This window comes from Balaenoptera acutorostrata, chromosome 19 (assembly GCF_949987535.1).
Source record: "Balaenoptera acutorostrata chromosome 19, mBalAcu1.1, whole genome shotgun sequence".
Lineage (NCBI taxonomy): Eukaryota > Metazoa > Chordata > Mammalia > Artiodactyla > Balaenopteridae > Balaenoptera > Balaenoptera acutorostrata.
This window is the reverse complement of record NC_080082.1, coordinates 13,047,055-13,069,463: the sequence shown is the minus strand read 5'-3', so window position 1 is coordinate 13,069,463 and position 22,409 is coordinate 13,047,055. Positions and strand designations below refer to the sequence as shown.

Here is a 22,409-nt window from a genome sequence, read left to right as displayed (position 1 = left end):
TACACCACATTAACAAATTGAAGAATAAAAACCATATGATCATCTCAATAGATGCAGAAAAAGCTTTTGACAAAATTAAACATCCATTTACGATAAAAACTCTCCATAAAGTGGGCATAGAGGGAACATACCTCAACATAATAAAGGTCTTATATGACAAACCCACAGCTAACATCATACTCAACTGTGAAAAGCTGAAAGCATTTCCTCTAAGATCAGGAAGAAGACAAGGATGCCCACTCTTGCCACTTTTATTCAACATAGTACTGGAAGTCCTAGCCACAGCAAACAGACAAGAAAAATAAATAAATAAATCCAAATTGGAAAGGAAGAAGCAAAAATGTCACTGTTTGCAGATGACATGATACCATACACAGAAAATCCTAAAGACACCACCAGAAAACTACTAGAGCTCATCAACGAATTCAGTAAAGTTGCAAGATACAAAATTAATATACAGGGCTTCCCTGGTGGTGCAGTGGTTGAGAATCTGCCTGCTAATGCAGGGGACACGGGTTCGAGCCCTGGTCTGGGAAGATCCCACATGCCGCACAGCGGCTGGGCCCATGAGCCACAATTACTGAGCCTGCGCGTCTGGAGCCTGTGCTCCGCAACAAGAGAAGCCGCGATAGCAAGAGGCCCACGCACCGCGATGAGGAGGGGCCCCGCTTGCCACAACTAGAGAAAGCCCTCACGCAGAAATGAAGCCCCAACACAGCCATAAATAATAAATAAATAAAAATTTTTAAAAAAAATTAATATACAGAAATCTGTTGCATTTCTATACACTAACAATGAACTATCAGGAAGATAAATTAAGGAAACAATCCCATTTACCATCACATCAAAAAGAATAAAATACCTAGGAATAAACCTACCTAAGGAGGTAGAAGACCTTTACTCGGAAAACTATAAGACATTGATGAAAACCACAAAGCTGTCAACTGTCTTTCACTGGAACACTGATAAACTTGGGGGATCTCAGGGAAGGAGGCATAGAATCACAGGCATAGGCTTCACAGGTGAAACCTGGTAGAGGCGAAATGGATCATTCTTGGTTCCTAACAGACAAACTAATAAGGACAATAAAAATACTGCTGGTACATGGAACGATCAAATTATGATTCCCAAGGCTTTACGGAACCTCCAGGTGGAAGCTAACCCCAAAGGTTTAGTGTCATACAATTCTAGTTTGTTAATCACATAGAAGAGTTATGTGTGTTAATTAACACCACATTACACAAATGCAAGTAAAACCAGCCAAGTAAATAAGACATTAAATTAATAAACTGAAACAGGAAACTGCTGAGTAAAATTCAGGTGGGCAGATAGGAACTGGGGGTGGGCTGCACCTTCTCTCCCACCATTCTGACCTAGCTCCTCATACCTCAATAGAAAAAACAAAGACAAAAATCACCTTGCATATGGAGTTTTTTTTTCCTCTTTTCTTTTTTTTTTTTAAAGAATACTCTGTCTAGCATTAGCCCCTCAAAATAAATGAAGCCTGGAGTCCTTTATATAAATATCTAATCCCCTAAATGAAAACAACTTCACCCCTCAAATCTTGCTGCTGATACGGAGTGACCCTTGCAGATGTGATAAGTGTGGGAGGAAACTGTTACCACCAGGAGGAGACCAACTTGGCAACCTTGTCATATTCAATACCTGCTATTTCCTGTATTTGGGTAGTCTGACTCTTCCAAAGGAAAAACTTTAAGGATGAAATACTTAATGTTTTTGTCTGTGACTCTTCCACAATCCATGCTCCCCCCTTCTTTCTGAAATTTTGTAGCATTGTTTGTAATGGTATTAGGACATACTACTGTTCATTCTCTGTATTCATACTATATTCATTTAAGTCTTCATGAGCTTCTGTTTCATCTCTCTGATTGGATTATAGACTTCTTGAATGACCCCCTCCCCAAACCACACCTTACAGTTCTTTGTCCAGCCCACAGAACCCAGCACGACCTTTATAATAGGAGATGTCAATACATCTTAGCTGATTGATGGATTGACACATCAGTTACATATCTCTGTGATTCATTTATTTTCCTGGAAACTAATTTTAAAAGACAAATTGCTCCAGGCCATCATTAATCTCTCCCTGATATACTTTCATGCATGTAGATGCTCTGAAAAATATGTACCCACATAGAATTTTCTGTCTGCATTTCTTTATGTACATGCACCAAGATAATCCATATTTGGGGCTTCCCTGGTGGCGCAGTGGTTAAGAATCCACCTACCAATGCAGGGGACACGGGTTCGAGTCCTGGCCCGGGAAGATCCCACATGCCACGGAGCAACTAAGCCCGTGTGCCACAACTACTGAGCCTGCACTCTAGAGCCTGCGAGCCACAACTACTGAGCCCACGTACCACAACTACTGAAGCCTGCGTGCCTAGAGCCCGTGCTCTGCAACAAGAGAAGACACGACAATGAGAAGCCTGCGCACCACAACGAAGAGTAGCCCCTGCCCGCCAAAACTAGAGAAAGCCCGTGCACAGCAACGAAGACCCAACACAGCCAAAAATTTAAAAAAACAAATTAATTAATTAATTTAAAAAAGATAATCCATATTAAAATAATCCTTGTTATTCAATGTATGTATTAGTATGTATGTATTTATGTATTAGTTTGGTTTGTTTTTTTTAATTGAAACTATACTCGCACAACTTAAAGGGTCAAATTATTCTATGTATCGTGTTATGAAAAGCAGCATTCCCTTCCACTCCCACACCCATCACCCTCTAGAGGAAATTCTTAACTATTTCTTCTGTTTCTACCTCCCTATCTTTACACAACATGTTCAGAAAGCTATTTCTTTTTTTTTTTTAATTTTATAGCTACTTTATTTATTTATTTATTTATTTATGGCTGTGTTGGGTCTTCGGTTCGTGCGAGGGCTTTCTCTGGTTACGGCAAGTGGGGGCCACTCTTCATCGCGGTGCGCGGGCCTTTCACTATCGCGGCCCCTCCCGTTGCGGGGCACAGGCTCCAGACGCGCAGGCTCAGCAGTTGTGGCTCACGGGCCCAGCTGCTCCGTGGCATGTGGGATCCTCCCAGACCAGGGCTCGAACCCGCGTCCCCTGCATTAGCAGGCAGATTCTCAACCACTGCGCCACCAGAGAAGCCCAGAAAGCTATTTCTTAATTATCGTATTTAAGCACTGTCTCTTGACCTTCCCCGGTGGAAACGCTTTCATTCCCCAATCTCCCCAACCAGACTCATGTACCACCTGTTCCTCATCTTCCCCATGCGGTTCTATTATCAGCTGGTTGGATCAGTACTGTTTTCACATTATTTCTCTAGGTAAATATTACTCAAGCCAAGCCACGTACCATGATGACTTCCTTTCTTTCTTGCACATTTTGTTCCTCCTAGAGTTAGTCTTGTTTTTCCTGTTTGCTTAGTTACATACTTATTGATAATTCATCTCCAAACATCTGAATCTTCTGTAAATACACTGAATACTGAAATACACTATATATACTGAAATACACAGATTTTTTTTTTTCTCTTCTTGGAGACAATGCTCTGAAGCTCCAACCTGGACTGGTCTGTCTTCAGGTCTGTCACGTACATCTCCCTTCACCATCATCCCAACACCCTGGTTTCCTGGCTTGAATCTATTTCTCCTCCTTGGATAGGCTGAAGGCCTACTTTTACACTTGATGGATAACTTGGGTACAGAATTCTAGGTTAGAATTCTAAGAGATTCTAAGAGGATCATTTTCTTGAGAACAGGGAAGGCACTGCTGCACTGTTGTCATCTAGTTCCAGTATCTAGTTCACTGCTCCCGAGAAGTGTGATGCTATTCATATTCCTATCCTTTGTATGTGACCTGTTTTCTCTCTCTGGAAGCTTCTAGGATCTTCTCTATAACCCTGGGTCTTTCCTCATTTGTATGCTAGCTACATGGCGGCCCCTTTATTGGGAAATGTGTCCACCTTCTTTGGAGAACGAACTTCCGTTTTCTGCTGGGGGAGAGGAAGGGTGATAACTGCTCTGCAAACTAGGAGTGGGGATCTGGGGACCCTAGAAAGGCCATGACACAATACTCCTGTTTTTGACCTCACCTTCATGCCACTTGCAGAGGTACGGGGTACCACTAATTCCTGAGCCACCTGGGGGTTCTGCCATGTGCGTTGCTGTTTTTCTGCCTGCCAGTTCAGGGCTCAGCTTTCTCCCTGTGAGATCAGGTATCACTAATCTACCTGCCCCCCAGGTCCCAAATTTTACTGCCAACATTACTTCTCCTTGCATGGTTGTGTCTTTACAGAAAAGCTCTATGTAGACACTTTGGCAGGGTTTAGGGGAGAAAGGAAATCGGTGTGTGTTCAGTCCACTCTTGTATCTGTCTTTCATGTCGCTCTTTAGAAAACATCTCTTCTCTTAGTTTCTTTCATAGTACAGTCTTGCCTTTCCTCAAAACTCACTGGTATCTCATTCTAAGTCTCTGTTTCTGCTTCTTCCTCCAAGACGCAGTCTCCAAGTACTGGTTTCTCTCAAGGCCCAGAGTAAGTGGGCTCTCTTATTTGCTCCTCCCATCCTCTTCCTCCCCGCCCCCCAGCTCCCAGGTAAATGCACTCAACTCTCACAGCTTGAACACCACCGACATGGTGCAGATTCCCACATTCCTAGTTTTAGCCCTGAACTGTCCTTTAAGCTCCAGACTCATATCCAACTGCCTGCGTGATTTCTGCAGCCTGAACCTCACCAACATTTCCAACTGTCCCAAGCTGAGTTTTCAATTTTCTTCCAATCTTTTCTATCGTAGAATATGGCACCACCATCTGCCCAGTTGCTTGAGCTGGAAACCTGGGAATCATTTAAGCTTTGCCTCCTCTCCTCAAGCCCACACCCAACTTGTTAGTAAGCCACATGAGTCTACCTCTAAAATACATCTTTACTCCACTCATCTCTCTCCACCTCCACGGATGTCACCCCGAGACTAGGCCGTCCATCTCTCTCTGACTACTCTAAGAATCTTCAAATGGCCTTCCTACCTCTGCTTCTCTCCTCCTCCAACCCTTTCTTCTTATAACAGCCAAAGGGATCCTCTTACAATGGAAACCAAAGTACATCACTTACTTTTTTTTTTTTTTTTTTGGCCTCATCACGCGGCTTGCGGGATCTTAGTTCCCTGACCAGGGATCGAACCCGGGCCCGTGGCAGTGAAAGTACAGAGTCCTAAGCACTGGACCACCAGGGAAGTCATATAACTTACCTATTAATGTCCTGTGAAGCTCACCATTGGACTTAGAATATAATCCAAATTCTTTACCATGACTCTCAAGTCTGACTGTCCTACAGTCTAATTTTACAGCACTCTTCTCACTCATTATGTTCTAGCCACACTGGCCTTCCTTCACTTGTTTAGAATAACAAGTTATTTCCCCCATGGACCCGCTCCCTCTGCATGGGACGCCCTTCGTGCTGCTCTCTCGCTGCATGTGTGGCTCTACCCCATCCTGCAAACCTCAGCTCCTGCGAGAGCCTCCCCGATACAGCTCGACATGTCTTCTAAGATTCTACCCCCCCTGCTTCCCTGCCCCAACACCCCTTTTGTTTGCTCATAAATACTGATCACAATTTGTAATTATATTTTTCTCCCCCACTGGTCTGTGAGTTCCACCACGGGAAGGAGTGAGTGTGCTAGCGCTGTGACTCAGAGGAGTCTGATAAACATTAGTTGAATCACCGAATAAATATCCCTACTTCCAATCAATGTCTGAGGATTGTATAGAAAACGTCTTCCGTTACAGTAAAAATGTAATCACCTCATGAAATGCCAAGGTTTTCGGAAGCTTGAAACAGACCCAAAATGCTTCAGAAATTTCTGCTTATAAAGGAGAAACTGGAACTTCATTCCAAGTATTATGTTATGGGCACATTAAATTATAGGACTTTTCAGAGAGTGACGGGAACAGAAAGAAATTCTTATTCACCGATTCCTTTGTGAGGATCAGGAGGACAGGAAACAAACTTCAGCACTTCAGCTCGTTTCTCCCTCAGACCCCAGCGGTAGAGGATTTCTCCGTAGCATTTCTTAAAGTCATCAAATTGCTGGGTATTGGCGGGGTCCAGAAGCCTGGATCAAATTCAAAATTCCAGTCAGTTCCTTTCAGAGAAACAAGCTCAAGGCCAAACAGCAATTAATATAACAAATGACACATAATATGCTAAGAGTCCTGATTTTGGAGAATCTAAGCATCATGAAATTGCAGCTCCCTCCTGCGAAGGTCATTACCTTTTATTTTTATCGTGCTGGTCACGCTCTCGCTCACGAGGATCACTGTAGGTCAGACTCCCAAATCGGATTTCTTCTGGTGAGGACTCTCCCCAGGGTGAAGATATGTGCTCTGTCTCTCTTCCCACTGAAAAAAATCAAATGGGAAGAGAAGATGAAAATCAGAGAAGGCATGGGAAATACCTGAAAACTCTCATAATGCACGTGTGTCCAATTTACTCTCTGGAAGAAAGATAAGCTAAGTTGAAGATCCTGAGAAATGGAACTAAACAGAACACTCTCCTAGCCTTACCTTTTTGTCTAGGTATTTACTATTACGGTAACTTGATAATTAAGTACACACATAATGATTAAGCAAATTATGGTAGAGATGATGTAGAATATTAGGCAGGCATTACTTATAAAAACTCTTTAAATGACATGAGAAAATGCTCATGACAAAATCAAAAATGGAACACAAAACCCACAAATATAGAATGACCCCCCCACACACAAAGATTGGAAGAAAATGTTCTGGAATGTTAACAGATGTTATTTCTAGGTAGGGGAATCGATGATCACTATTTTCTCCACTAATGCTTTTTGTTTTGTTTTTCTTCACTGGGCAAATAGTACTTTTGTAATCAACAAAACTAAGATCATTTTTAAAAAGAAATTTAAAAAATCCAGAAAACACAAATACACTTCCTCGTTAAATAGACCTTTATGGCCAGCTGGAACCAGGCTCAGCTTTATCCCTCTACCCTGAAGGAGGTAAGTGGAGAGAGGGAGGTAACAGGAAGTGGCAGATGATCGGGAAAGGGGCTTGTGCAGGAGAAAGGATAAGGGTTAGCGTTTGGGGGTGGACACTGGGAAGTCCCACTGTCAGTTTCTTAAGGTTACAAGATGGAAAGCAACCCAGCAAGGCAGAGAGACCAGAAACCAGCCTGTTCAAACACGAAAAGCCCAGACCTTGCTGACTACAGTATCCCCATCATACTCAATTTAAAGGGCAATGAGGGGAGGCTTCCCTGGTGGTGCAGTGGTTAAGAATCCGCCTGCCAATGCAGGCCACATGGGTTCGAGCCCTGGTCCGGGAAGATCCCACATGCCGTGGAGCAACTAACCCCGTGCGCCACAACTACTGAGCCTGCGTGCCACAACTACTGAAGCCCGTGCACCTAGAGCCCGTGCTCCGCAACAAGAGAGGCCACCGCAATGAGAAGCCTGCGTACCGCAACAGAGTAGATCCTGCTCGCCACAACTAGAGAAAGCCTGCATGCAGCAATGAAGACCCAACGCAGCCAGAAATTAATTAATTAATTAATTAATTTTTTTAAAAAAAGGGGCAAAGAGGGGGACTTCCCTGGCGGTCCAGTGGTTAAGACTCCAAGCTTCCACTGCAGCGGGCCCAGGTTCGATCCCTGGTCGGGGAACTAAGATGAACTAAGATCCCGCAAGCTTCACGGCATACTGTGTGTGTGTGTGTGTGTGTGTGTGTGTGTGTGTGTGTGTGTGTGTGTGTGTGTGTGTGTGTGTGTGTGTGTGTGTGTCAAGGAGAAACAAGTAAAAATATGGAGAGTATTCATCAAGTAAAGATTACATATTAAATCACACACCACATTTAGAGTATAAAAACCCAGCGTGGAAACTAACACACCATTGTAAAGCAATTATACTCCAATAAAGATGTTTTAAAAAAAAAAAACAAAAAAACCCAGTGTGGGCTAAGGCAGTTCCATACCAACCTATGTTCCAGCCACCAGTGTTGAATCCTGGGTCGGACATACTCGAGCAGGAACCAGAGGATGTAAAGCTGGGCTGCAGAGCAAACAGGAGCAGTATGAGAGTGCCATTCCCTGTGACGGCGACCTCCGGGAAAAGTCAAACTCACACCAGGACACCCCCAACTTACGTATCGACTGTGGGACACCACAAGGTTAGATGAGCGGCTGGGAAAAGGCCCGAAGGGGTTTGGTATCCCCTGCGGCCGAGACTGGGCTTCAAACACGCTGCAGAGCATAGCCAACGTCTGCACGTCCCGGAGCCGGCAGTAATGAGCCAGCCTGGAGAGAAAGGGGACAGGAGAGGAGAAGGCATGAGAAGGGCAGGGGGAAGGATGACTGTCACGACAGCGGCGGGTTGCCGCCATCGGGGTAGGAAGGCAGAATTTTTTTTAAAATTTATATTATTGAAGTATAGTTGATTTACAATGTTGTGTTAATTTCTACTGTACAGCAAAGTTCTTCAGTTATACATATATATACATACACATTCTTTTTCATACTCTTCCATTATCATTTATATAGAATGGATAAACCACAAGGTCCTACTGTATAGCACAGGGAACTATATCCTGTGATAAACCATAAAGGAAGGGAGAATTCTTGATTCTGCCTCAAAAGCCCCCTTCAGGAACGAGGGCTTTCTACAGATCCAGGGGCTTGATCGACTTTGAGTCTGGCTAAATTTGTTTTGGAATAACATGCATCTGAGTATTACACATGACCTAGATAGAACCAATCTGAAAGCTCCTAGCTGGCATCCAGGCCTGGGTTCAGACTCGAATGGAGCTCCTTCAAGAATGAAGGAGACTCAACTCACATCTGAGTGAGGCCATACATGCTCTCTCGGCCTCCCCAACGCCAAGGAGGCATCACACCGCTTCCTGGGGGGTTTCTATGTCCTCCACTCATATGACGTAAGGCTACATGGAGGTGCTCAGAGAGCACGGTACCACCACAGTATGGGGAGCAGGTCACAGACTCGGGAGGTGGCATTATGAGTCTGAGCTATTAAGTAAGAACAACAGGGGATAGTTTTACCTTTTAGGTCCTCACATCCCCTTTGCTCCTTTCAGTACAACTGTGCTAGATAGAATGTGAGGTAGAGATCCCAGGGACTTGGCCTTGGTGATGGAATAATATTGATACTTTCCTACCAAGCAATGTCTGATAGGTTTAAGGTGTTTTCACACTATCTCATGAGCCTCGTATGAAGTGGGTAGAACAAGCACCATGAGCAACCTGAAGCAGGAGCACGTGTCCCAGGTCTGGCCTCAACAAGTAGGTAAAGCAAACCTCCACCTGAAGGAAGGAGAGCTTTTCCATCTCTCTGTCAGGACCTGGGCCTCCCTGTCTTGGAGCCTCAAGTGATTTTTCCTGGTTGTGAATCATTTTGCACACTGTATTTCCAGTTTGCCATATTTCAGTGCAATAAATCAAACACAAACTCAAGGTTTTCAAAAACTGTTTAACAGGGTGAATGCATCGTGGCCTTTGGAAAACACGAAGGCCAACGTGCAATTCTCTAACCTGCTCTCAGGGGCGAGATTCGATAGCACCCAAGAAACTTTCTACCTCAAGAACTCAAACTCCTGTGTTCAGACTGATGTACTTCTGGGCCAAAGCATAACTCTCTCAAGGACACACGAGTCCTAAATCCTTGTTATAAATGACAAATACTGTATAATTCCTTCTGCTCTAAGAAGTAAGTTCTGCACAGAAATTATAGCAGCCCTAAAAGGAAAGGTCTCACTTCCTCTTCTCATGCCTCAGGCCTTTGCACTTTTCTCTTAGACAAAAACACTGAAAGTGTTTATAGACCTAAAATTCACATCACTCATTTTCCTCACTTTTAGCGCTCAAAACCTACAGGGATTCCAGTAGCTGTCGCCCAAATGGATGTCGAGCCCAGGGTGTTTCCAAATCTGGGTCAGACTTCGGACCAAGGCAAAGATCCGTAGCTACTGTAGCCAGCGACCAAACCTGGACAGATCAAAGAGAAATACCCACACTCAGACTGGTGAGCACAGGACCGGGAACCATGAAAGTACCCCACCTCCTCCTCCTCCACACACAGCCTAAAGCCTTGCTACTCTGGGGGCGGCCAAAGCTGGGAGCCTACTGAAATGCAGAGTTTGACACCCCACTCCAGACCTACTGAAGCAGAATTTGCATTTTAGCAAGATTCTTGGGGGACTTGTATGCACATTTGAGAAACACTAGCCTTAAAAACTTCTATGAAGCAGACGTCAGAGAAATGACACCACGCAACAGCTTCCCTGGATGGTCTATTTAACCACTGACTCATGTGACTTTTTCTGCTGCTTCATTAGTGAACTGGCAGGGAGAAAAAAATGCATTCGGTATCACACTTAAGATTGTCCTTTGCCCAAATAATGAAAAACCTTCCATTACAAAAGTTTCAGTATACTCTCTGAAGTTACAGAAAAATAGGCCAAGAAAAAATAGACTCGGCTTTCTTTTTGTTGACATCAAATCTGAGGAATATCCCCAAACATGAAACCTCACGGGGCTTGGAGTCCTCAAGCAGAAACTAATGTCCATGAAGTGTCTATTAAATCCAAGATTTAGCACACGCTAAATATAAATACATCACACCATCAACAGAGTCCCCTCCCCTCTATACCTTTAAAAATGGAATACTGGGGACTTCCCTGGTGGTCCAGCGGTTAAGACTCTGCATTCCTAATGCAGGGGGCCCAGGTTCGATCCCTGGTCAGGGAACTAGATCCCACATGCGTGCCACAACTAAGAGCCCACATGCTGCAACTAAGAAGCCCGCATGCTGCTACTAAAAGATCCCACACGCCGCAACTAAGACCCGGCACAGCCAAATAAATAAGTAAGTAAGTAAGTAAATAAATAAATAAATAAATGTGTTTTTTTTTTAATGGAATACTATTTTGGGGAAATCTTTCTTACTAGCAATACATCACTGTATGCCCACCAACTGGAAAACACTACTAGACTCTGAGAAAAACCCGCAAGGAAGAAGCTACAGGCTTTGAATCAAGGAGTTTAAAATAGAAGAAAAAAAGAATAAGCAAATAAAAATACTGAAAAATGGGTATAGAAACACATCAGATATGTAAAAACAAAAATCAATTAAATCGTGTGGCCCCAGTACACTTAAATAACGCCCGTGAGTGTTGGTGCCAATGAAAAACATTCATTTCTATCATCAATGGACCACCTGGATGGTTGCTGGAAGAAGTTCATAGGTTTCTGGGATAGGAAAGGATGTTTGCTACCCTGGCTGACAACTTGGGCCCATTATTTCCTCACTTGTAATACACGTTTCCTAAGTGCCTTCAACAGAAATAGTTGACAGGTTTATTCCTGTAACTCTCTGCAAAACAGTAGACACATCATCTTCAATATGTGCAAAAAGAACAACAAAAAAAAATTCTCCAAGCATCTGCACTGATGTCATTTCCAGCCTGTTAAGGAAGACCACACCACAGTGATGACTGCAATTGCAAGAACAGCAGCAATAATTTGCCACATACTGGGTATTTACATCTACCAGATACAGGTATGGAAATTGTATGCATATTACCTTATTTAGTTCTCATAAGGACCTTAGAAGTATTGTTCCTATTTTATAGTTGAGGAAACTGAAGTTCAGAATGATTAGGTAGCTGCCTAGGATCACACAACATGAAAGGGACGGAGCCCAGATGTAAACCCAGGTATGTCTGAACCCCAGGGAAGGGTCTTTCCACTTCACTCGGACTAGCCTGACCTTCCAAATCAACCCTGCCATAAAACTCCTAAAAACTTAAAAGAAAAAGAAAAAAAAAAAACCACTTTAGGAAGTAATTTTTCCTCAGAGAATGTTTTTTCAGAACGTGAACCAATCTTCTCATCAACCGTATGAGGCAATTATTCTTGTGGGTCTCATTTGACAAATATACAGACACTGAGAGAGTCGGAAATACTTGGCCCAGTGTTATACCACCAGGGAGCGGAGTCGGGCTGACGCCACCTGTTAGAAATTCCCCACTATTTCCACTACTTTGTTTTGCCTTCTTAGTGTTTGCAGAATTTTAGGTGGCTGGGTCCTTAGAGAAACAGATTAAATCCATGACTCTAAGTTTTACTTAAAAGGGTTTGCAGCAGAGACTTGACGGTGTTTACTAGGAGACAAAAGGAAATCTTAGGGATTTTTCAATCAGATAAAAATCAAGGGGAGGCCTTAGCTCTGGGTCACTTGGAGGGTTACAAGGAAAAAACTGAGCAGATAGGACAGTAGCTCATAGTTTCCATTGCTCAATCTAATCCTCACGCTAAAGAATAAAAGATGCAATAGAGACAGAACATAGGTTAGTTGGCGAGGGCTGGATGGGGGACGAGGGGCTTGAGCAGTGACAAGTAAGGGGTGTGGGGTGCCTTTACAGGGTAAAGGAAATGTTCCAAAATTGCTTATGGTGATGATAGCAAAATGCTGTGAATATACTAAAAGCCACTGAATTGTACATCTTAAATGTGTAAACTGCATGGTCTATGGACTACAATCTCAATAAAACAGTTAAAAAAAAAAAACACTGGGAATTCCCTGGTGGTCCAGTGGTTGGGACTCCATGCTTTCACTGCCGAGGGCCCAGGTTCGATCCCTGGTCAGGGAACTAAGATCCCGCAAGTCGCGTGGCACAGCCAAACAAACAAAAATAAATAAATAAATAAAAAACAAAAAACCTCACCAATATAAGAGCAACTTGCCTAAGCACTGATGTGTTTCTGCAAAGACGAAGGAAATTTTAATTCTTGTAATATTACACCTTGTTTTAAAACTGAACATGTCTCTATCTTAAGGAATGCCTTGGTAAACCTTTTATGAAATGAAGCATTTTTAAAAGTAAAAAACAAACAAAACAGAACGGAGGGTGTAAATGGCAAAGATAAAGACATCCAAATTTACGTATTAACAATCACCCTGCCCTAGAATAGAAAACAGATGTTATAAAAACACTTAGTAAATGCTTTAGGACCTCCTCAACTAAGCACTAATAAGAAAAACATCCAAGGGATTTAAAAAGCTGCTCTAGCCTTACAGTTTGGCAAAGAAAATGGGAAAGAAATTACAAAATAGGAGGTACACCTTGAAATGTCACTAAACCACAACTATAAAGTGAAAAGAACCTGCTCCAAGAGAAAAATACAGATCTCCAACAAAAGGAATGGAAAATACCTGGACGAGATCCTTCCTTCCAACAAGCAAGGCAGAAGTGGCGTTCTTCTGACATGTTTCTTGAATATCATTCACATTCAATCTGAAATTTAAGAAGAATTAAAAAGTTTATTTCCAGTTGACTTCTAAATCAATTACTCCTGGTTTAACAAATAAACTAAAAACTGCCTCTTTGGTTGTCACTCAAAATGTTTTATTCGTATTGGCCTTAAGCTCCCTTTCTACGTAACATGGAGAAAAAGCTTACCTACAGTTGATGTTACACTGTGAGTTCAGGCCTGGGGAAGGTGAAATTGCTTACCTCTTTGAAGTCAGGAAAGGAGGCCAGATTCAAAGAACAATTTGCCAGCTAGCTTTTCTGGGGAGTTCCCCAGGCTTAAGGGTTGAATAAAAATTGATTTAGATATGTATAATGCTGACTGTAGTTTCTAACAAGGAGTAATGTGCTGTACATAAACAACAAAATAAATATTTTTTATTATGTGTTCAAGTTCAGGAAGAAGGGGAACCACAGGTCAGCAGCTTCTGCGTGCCTGTCACCCACCTCCCAGCTCCCTTCAACCAAAGTAGCTCTGCTTTTAAACTGTTTTACATATTAAGTACAGGAGGCAGAATTCTGAGACTGTGCCCAAGATTGCTGGCCCCTGCTGTACATGCCTTGTATAAACCCTCCCTTTAAACGGGGTCAAGACCAGTCAATATTGATGACATATCACTCCCGTAATCGTCAAAAGGGAGATTCTCCTGGGTGGGCCTGACCTAATCAGATGAGACCTTAGAAAGACAGTGAAGCATCAGTGAGACACTCCCGCTGGTCTTGGAGAAGATGAAATTCCCTGAGTTCTCCGGCTGCAAGGAACTGAATTCTGCTAACAACCTGAATGAGTTCGGAAGAGGACCCTGAGCATTGGTTAAGACCGCCACCCGGCTGACTTTGTAATTTCAGCCTGGGGAGACCAGAGCAAGGACCCAGGTAAGCCATGCCCAGACTCCTGACCCAGAGAAACTTTGAGATAATAAATGTGTGTTGTTTAAACGCTAGGTCTGTGGTAATTTGCTATGCAGCAGAAGAAAGCTAATGCACTGGGCCTCTCCTAAAAAGGATTCCAGTATCTCAAAAAATAAAATAAACAGGGAGTTCCCCGGTGGCCTAGTGATTAGGATTCCAGGCTTTCAATTGCCTGGGTTCAATCTCTCATCAGGGAACTGAGATCCCGCAAGGCACGGCCAAAAAATAAAATAAAATAAGATAAAATAAACAACTTTGATATTCATGTCTAAGTGGGAAGCACGGCATAGTTGAAATTCTGAACTTACATGTATAGTTCTCCCAATGACTTGTGAACAGGAAGAAGGCAGGCAATATCCTGAATGATCACTTTCCCAGCAGCCTTGATTGGTCGATTCCCAGAGTCCGATCCCTCACGCTTACTTTTCCATCTCCTTGATTTCTGGGGGAAATGACAAGATATAACTAATGGGGACTTTGATGAACGGAAACCGACATTTGCAGAGCACACCATAGTTGGATCATTGGTAATTTGCAGAGACCTTGCATTACATCATGCCCACAATTATATGAATCAGCATCTGTAGAAAATAAAAGGATGACAAAGGGCATTGAGCTCATGGCCCAGAATCCTAAGAGGAAAATAAGCACCTACTGCAGTGCTATATACATTCTGCAGGTGCTCAAAAACACCTTGAAGCCAGAATTTAAAAAAGAAAGAACAGCAAGTAAATAAGTTAGTAAAGACCATAAAAATGTGGGAGAAGAGCAACTTTTAAGGTTGGGTTCAGCCCTAGGTTCAAAATTCTTGCTTGAAATTAATCAAAGTTTTTTTTTTTTCTTTCCTTTTCAAACAATTTAAATTGGATTTGTTGAAATTTAATTCAGACACAGCAGTGTGGGATCTGCAAACTTTCATCTATGGGAGGCAGACACAGAAACTGAGCAGCTCAAGAAAAATTACCCTGTCTTTCCTAGCAGATTTGAATTATTTCTAAAAGTGATCATTTAGAATGTCAAAAATACCTGAGCAGAGGGACCTGGGTAATGGATGTGGAAGATCATAAGCAATTATCCTATTTCCCCAGAGCCTTCCCTACAAATGGCTACAGAGGAGCCTGTATATGGGAAATGAGAGATGTCCTGGAAAATGAGAATTATGAGAGTGTAGCCCCATCTGGTATCTTCAAAATGACGACCAGCCAAGGGAGCAATATTCTATTTTATTTTATTGCCAGAAGTTAGAAAGGGGGTCACCAAAGTGATTCAACTCAGGAGGGAAGTGACATATTTATTAACAAAGGAGGCAAAAGAGGCCAGTGAAAGGGCCCTGTAATGTGGAGTCAGAAAACCAAGGCTTACTGGTCTTATTAACACATGCCCTGGCTCAATGAGACCCCAGGCACGTTCCTTTTTTGCGGTGAATTCAGGCTTGTGTCACTCTCTCTTTGCTCACTGGTAACTCTGGGCTCATGATAAGCTCTGTGGTTCCAATCTCACAAGATTAATCAGGGGACAATGAAAAGGTGAGACTCTAAAGTGTCAACTGAAAAAGTGCAATTTAAAAATCTGTAATTATTATAAATGTCCATAAACTCTCGGGCATGCAGAGTATATTATTATTTAGATGGTTCATAGATAAATTCATTTTCCACCAGTGATTTTGATACAATCACTCTTCCATAAATCAGTCATGGTCTATATCCAGGCATTTCTGACCGGTCACGTCCCATCTAACCCCCAAAGTTGTCCAACGCACGTAACTTCCTATAGGATTAGTAAGCAGCATGGAACCTGCTAAAAACCCAGGACACCCGGACTCAGTGCATGGCAGGTAAATGTAGATGTTTAGCTAAAGTATTTGAATTGTTCATCATCGTTTGTAAATACATATGCTATCCATTTGGAACCTTAACCTATTTGGTCTTAGAAGCAGTTCAGTTACTATGTATCCATACACAAGTCATTATTCTGCAACACAAGAGGAAACTGCATCTATTCTTGGGGGCTAGTAGCCCTTCAATTCTCTGCCGGCCTTGGTTATTTTCTAAAGAACTGTGATGTGGGTGCAAGTAAGGGGCAAGTGTGCTAACGAGAAAAACGGCCTGTCAGGATGGGCTGGAGTCAGGCAGCGTTTATCGACATTAGACTGTGCTGTCACACGTGCCCTGAGCACTAGGACCGGTTTTACAGAGAGTAGCTCAGCATACACCGACCCTGCAGTGATGGGACAGCACAACATGGTTAACTAGAACACGGAGGGCGTAAGTCCATAAACTCACTTCACTGTGACTTTCATCCAGACTCCTGGGAGTTTAAAAATCCTGGGAAATGACATACCCACAAGGCCCCACATAATTCGTCATCTCCAATGAGATTTAGGGTACTGGATTTTTTTTTTTAAAGGCAGAAAGAAAAGATCTACATTCAAAAGATTCCATCTGGAATCAAATAGGATCCACCTAATTGGGTCTTCCGGGTTGGTTGAAAGGCTTCTAAAACAGTTCCAGGCACTGACTCTGGTTCCTTATTACAAAGAGAAAATAAGAAGCCCTTCAACAATTGAGCAATTCACGACAGAGCCGTTCAACTGAACAGTGGAAACCAATGGAGGCCTCGTGAGGGATGGGGTCTACAGCTTTCAGACCACACTGGAAACATCCACAATCGCCTGACTTTTTAAGCAAACCCAATGAAAGCATAATATTAAGGCCCATGTGCCCTAAGTGGTTCATTTGCAAATAGACTAGCTCATGTCAGAACGTTTTTCCTAGCAGACTTGCAATATTTCTAAAAAGGATCATTTTCAGAATGCCAAAAATACTTGAGCAGAGGGACCTGGGTAATGGATGTGGAAGAAGATCACGAGCAATTATCCTATTTCCCCAGAGCCTTCTCTACAACGGCCAGAGAGGAGCCAGTATTTGGGAAATGAGAGACGCCCTGGACTTCACCAGTGAGGAGGTGAGCTTACTCAAGGCCACACTCCTAAGAGCTGAGCTTTGAACACAGGTTCTCAGGCTGCTAAGCCCATACTTGTTAACCTGCTTTTAAGAGTATGATTTTAGATTAAAAAGGGGGGAAAATTAAGTCCTGACTAAGCTACCTGTTAATATGTAAATAGCCTGATCCATATAAAAGCAGATCCATTTCTGCATATACGGAGATCAACATCTGATTCCAGTGAGGGCTGTCCAACACAGCACTGTCTACAATTACTCACTTCTAAAGTCACTTCTCTGCCAAGCACTCCTGAGCCAGAGCAACACGCTGGTGACAGGCAGAGGCAAGCAGCTCCTGCGGCTACAGGACTTAACACACCAGGCTCAGGCCAAGGTGCTGTGTTTCAGGCCGGGCTCATGAGCCTGAACCTCGCGCCGTTTAATTTCCTTTTTGGATTTGTTAGGATTCGACACATGTAGAGAAAAGAAAACTCGGGGTCCAAAGAGACGTCTCAGGGCTCTTCTCCCATCTGCAGTCTTGGGTGACGGAGATGGGCAGAAACGGGCCCATGTGAGTCATTGATAAGTCCTTGATGAAAATGTAAAGATAGTGGTCTGAGCAGCTTTCTGCAACTACCCTTCACAGAATTACAGAAATCACTGTCTGTATTTCCTGGGACTTCCTTGTCAGCTTCTTGAGACACCAGGCTTCCAGGTGCTTCTCTGTTTGATCTGTACTGATGTACAGGTGGTGCTTTATGGACCTCGATAAGCTGCCTTTGAGCCTACAATAGAAGGAGATTCCCTAACACAGGATCACCCTAATGATAGCTGCCACCAAGAATCAAAGTGTGAAAGCAATTAAGGGACAGCTGTTTTTGTTCATTTAATCCAGCAAGGAATAACTATAAAACATTATAAAAAATCTTTAAGGTGGGTCACAAAATATTTTTTTTTCAAACTTGGAGGTTGATGGTTTTTAAATATGAGCTATCTCCCCTTCAAGCTATGGAGGTCACTCAGTAAACCTGTCTCGTGGCTAATTATTCTGGGGATTCAAATCCAACAAGGCTGCCTAAATAAAGATGTGGTAGATCTCAAATCAGGCCTAGGACCCAGCTGCTCCCTAAGAAGCATGGAGTGTTTCCTCTAGTGTTTTGGCAACAAAAATGGTTCATACCTCATCCACACCTTCCCAAGATTTCTTTGCCTTAGTATCTTGCTGGATTATTATTTTAGAATAACCTCTCTAGTCTGAGCACCTGTCAGGTGACGACAACAATGACACACCGGGATGAGGTGTGGCTGACCTTTCCGGGTGAGAAAAGGGCACAGGGGCCCCAAAGCCCCCTAAAACCTCCTGCATTGCTCCAGTCCCACTCTGACGGGCTTAAATGTGGATACGTTTCTGTGCAGTAAAATCGGTACCTCTGGGAGGTGAAGGACTCTGCACTTCTCTTAGGTCATCTCAATGCCCCATCGATAGAAAACACCCCTTCCCCACAGATTCCATGAGCAGGGATCGAGGGAGGAGAGACAAAGCAAGACAGACAAGTTATCACACGATGAGACTGGGATGGTCCTCTGAACAGACCGAGAAGGTGTTCATGGAATTATGGGCAACAGGACAGGGAGGATGGGGGTGGGGAGGGAGGGGCGGGGGGAGGGGGGAGGCACTGGTGCAGAGAGCACTGAATGACAACCAATAGCCAGCTTGCGACTGAACCACCAGTGTTACTGCTACAATCGGAGGCAACATCAATGCCAATAAATGGGTTAAATGTAAAAACAGCCCAAGAATAAGCCACCAACTGCTTCGCAGCAACCCCGTCGACAATGCATAATCATCAGCAGAGTGGGCAGTGAGTCAAAACGAGTTCCTATTTAAATAGCAGCAGGAGCAGGGACTTCTGGGAAAATCAGTGGAAACGCAGCAGTTGGGTTGGTAGGACAGGCTTTCTGAGGAAAGATGGCCGTGGAGGCAGCTCCACCTCCAGGTTGTTGGGCAGCAGTGGAACTTGCTAATCAAGGCTCCTGATTTCAACCGGTTTTTATATGAAAAGGCTATAGGACTATGCCCCTAAATTTTTTTTTTTTTTTTTTTTTTTACACCAAATGAAACTTACACAAAAGCCTCAAAGCTGTCTTGCACAGCCTGAGGTCACCGTGGCACGACTGAAACACAAAGGGGGTGGGAGAGGAAGACAGAAGAGGAGAGAGTAAGCAAGAGAAAAGGAAGAGAAGATGTCCATTGCAGAGGTTTTATTGTCAATGCAAAATATTGATGGCAAGGAAAAAAATTTGTTCCAGGAAATTCCCAAAGGATTAAAATCTAGCTTCGGTGTCATGCCAATGAAGCAGGTGGGCACTTCCCTCTTTGAACTCGAGCAAGACGATAAAAACGGAGACAAAATGGTAGAAGCCTCTTATATCTTCCTCTGCTGCCCCGCCATGCCAAAGGTAGGCTTTTGAAAGCTCTATGAAATTATACAAATACTCCAAGTGAAATCAGGTGAGCTAAAGGCTTATCACTGGGGTTCTTTCCAAGAAATCCAGCATTCAGCTTCATTTTCAAAGAAGTCCATTCACAATCCTTAACGATATCAGTATTCACCCATTTGAAACTGATAGAACCAGGAGGCAGTCCTTGGCGCCTGACTCCCAAGAGTGACAAATTGATTATGCTGGTCCTGAAAACCAGCCAGCCTGTCATTTCAGGTTCCTCAAAGCCAGGCAGGTGGCATTTTATTCTTGGGCCTTTGGGCAGAGACAGGATTAGTTAAGGAGAGCATTTGCACAGCGCACAGTACCGGGAAGTCGTTAATTGCTTGTATGGACCAACGTCGCCGGGCAGAGCGAGGAGACATCTGTGCGTGAAAACGTTACACCCACGAGGAGGGAAGAAAAACACCAAGAAAATTAAAAGGCAAAAAATATAGAATAAAATGAAAGCTTCCCACACATCTGATGGATTCAAAGGTACCATAATATACTGCAAAATTGGGATGGGAATGACTGAAAAATCTGAAACTCAGCACAGCAGTATTTAGATTCCCTCACCCCCCTCGCAACCCATCACACTCCATACACAGCGTGGACAATGTCGTTGTCCTTTAGTCCGAAACACATTTCAAGGTATCAGGAGGCTGACATCCACACAGCTCTGACAGAGGAACTACGACGGAGATTTGTGGTTCTCTTACAAGAATTAAGATCGTAAGAAACAGGTGGAGGGACTTCCCTGGCGGTCCAGAGGTGAAGACTCCATGCTTCCGATGCAGGGGATGCGGGTTCCATCCCTGGTCGGGAACTAGGATCCCACATGCTGCGCTAAGAGCCACACAGGCCAGCGTGGCCAAAAAAAAAGGAAACAGGTGGAGAACTCTGCTTCCCCTTCAAAAGCATATGTATGTGCGAGAAGCTTCTCATTCCTAAGAAGGAAGAAGTTCCTCAAGAGATTCAACACCGAATTGTTTTTGGTGTGTGGCTGTAGGGGGCGCCAGGGAAACTGAAGTCTTGACCTTGGGGCTGCAGGACCATCCTCAGAGCGGTGCCACGAGGACGTGAGAGCCTGAGAGAACTGAAGCGTGATGGTCCCCAGGGCTCTCGCTAACCGCTAACCGCGGGAGCATCAGTGTGAAACTGGGAGCATACAACACTGTTTCGGGAAATCAGAAATTACTCTATTAACTTCAAGACCTCCCCAGTTATTTACATTAAAGCTATTTTAGTGATGTCCACTGAAGTGAATGTGGGAGGCTGCAAAATTTTTTGAATGTTTACAGGGCAATGCCTGATGTTGATCTTAAGTCCTGGGCCTTCTGATTTACCCTAAGAATAAACAATATTTCATCAGCTATTAATAGATGGTGCAGTTACCAAATGAATGTTAGCATCTCTCTGTGCTTTCTAACTTCTTATGAAATTTAATGGTTTTATTTGTTTATTTTTACATCTCTCACATTTAAAAAAATTTTAAGAGCAAACATTGGAATTCCATCTGGAGAACCTTTGGTTATATAACAAGATGACCTAAGTAGGGCAGGTTAAAAACACAAAAACAAGAGAAATGAGTATTAGTCCCCATTGGCTCTAGGAAGATATTTCTGCAATCTCCAAAATACTCTATAATTCTTTCATTGTTTTACTTTAATGCAGTTATATTCTTTTCCTTTCTTCTTACTCATTTAAAGCTCTCAGGGGTAGAGATCTAAACAAGAATAAAAGTATGCAGGAGATAAAATTTGGGCTGAAAATGAAGACTTAAGCACAGAGAAATTTAGTACACTGGAATCATTTCCAGGACAAAAGTAATAAAAGTGATATTATTTGACATTTGAAACTAGACACCCAAGAATCAGAAAATACTTCTCGAGGGATAAAACCGTTATTGTCCTCTGTGAGGAAGATAAGATGGCCATATTTCATTCCTGTAATTCCTTCCCCATGCCGTATGTAAATGGGATGGACGTGAACAAGCTTCAAGGAGAGTTTACAAGTTTATTTTAGATTCATCACAAAATGACTGACCAGTTATTAATAACTGATTTTAACTTCTTACTAGGTTGAACCACGTGAAACTTTTTCTTAAGGTCAAAAATGCTCAAGTATCAGCAGTTTCATATGATTTAACCCAATAATTACTATGTATCATACATTAAAATGTGCCTCCCTCCCCCAGGGCTTCTAGGGTTCTTGGAATAGTCTATTTCTTGGAACAGTCTATTTCCTGTGATTGCTAATTGACTGAATTATATACCTATGATTTGTGAACTTTTCTGTACATATGCTATACATCAATACAAAAGTTTCATATGAAATTATAATAAAACTACCTCCCCCCATTTTATTCGCTCACTGTCTGAAATACAATTCGGAGACCACTTACTATGTCATCCTAGGGGACTATAATGGCCCATTCTCTGGGGAGAAGCAGCACACTGGGAATCACCCCAAAGTGAAACATCACAATCCTTCCTCCACGCCCCAGCAGATCCTGTCTGATAAGAGCTAATTATCTATGTGCCTTTGTTCCCTCTTCATGATTACAGTGTGTTTGTTGTAAAAGAGAGTCCAGACCATCAAAAATATAAATGTAGGCCTTACAAATGCTTCTGCATTAGGAGAGGCTCCTTCTTGGAACTGGAGTTATTTTGATGAAACACGACCTTTACACACTATCACAGGGTCAAAAGTGCAAGTCCCAGCTATGCTGCCCAATCTGAA

The 22,409-nt window shown here is 43.0% G+C and overlaps 1 protein-coding gene and 1 non-coding gene across 5 annotated transcripts in view; one reads left to right on the top strand and one right to left on the bottom strand.

Moving 5' to 3' along the window:
• Positions 1-22,409, bottom strand: part of WDR59 (WD repeat domain 59) — an 86,773-nt gene that overhangs the window by 5,603 nt on the left and 58,761 nt on the right. For 3 of the 4 annotated variants that reach the window (XM_057534417.1, XM_007198273.2, XM_057534418.1), the window contains 8 exons: positions 19,994-20,050; positions 14,550-14,683; positions 13,233-13,314; positions 9,891-10,003; positions 8,152-8,302; positions 7,985-8,057; positions 6,258-6,384; positions 5,956-6,098 (listed from right to left, as the gene is read on the bottom strand). In XM_057534417.1, the coding sequence (XP_057390400.1) occupies positions 5,956-6,098; positions 6,258-6,384; positions 7,985-8,057; positions 8,152-8,302; positions 9,891-10,003; positions 13,233-13,314; positions 14,550-14,683; positions 19,994-20,050 (880 nt within the window). The remainder of the gene's footprint in view (positions 1-5,955; positions 6,099-6,257; positions 6,385-7,984; positions 8,058-8,151; positions 8,303-9,890; positions 10,004-13,232; positions 13,315-14,549; positions 14,684-19,993; positions 20,051-22,409) is intronic. The other variant, XM_007198274.2, reaches the window with a different exon arrangement.
• TRNAR-CCU (transfer RNA arginine (anticodon CCU)) lies at positions 10,693-10,765 on the top strand. Its single transcript has one exon. It is a non-coding gene; the product is annotated as a tRNA-Arg (tRNA).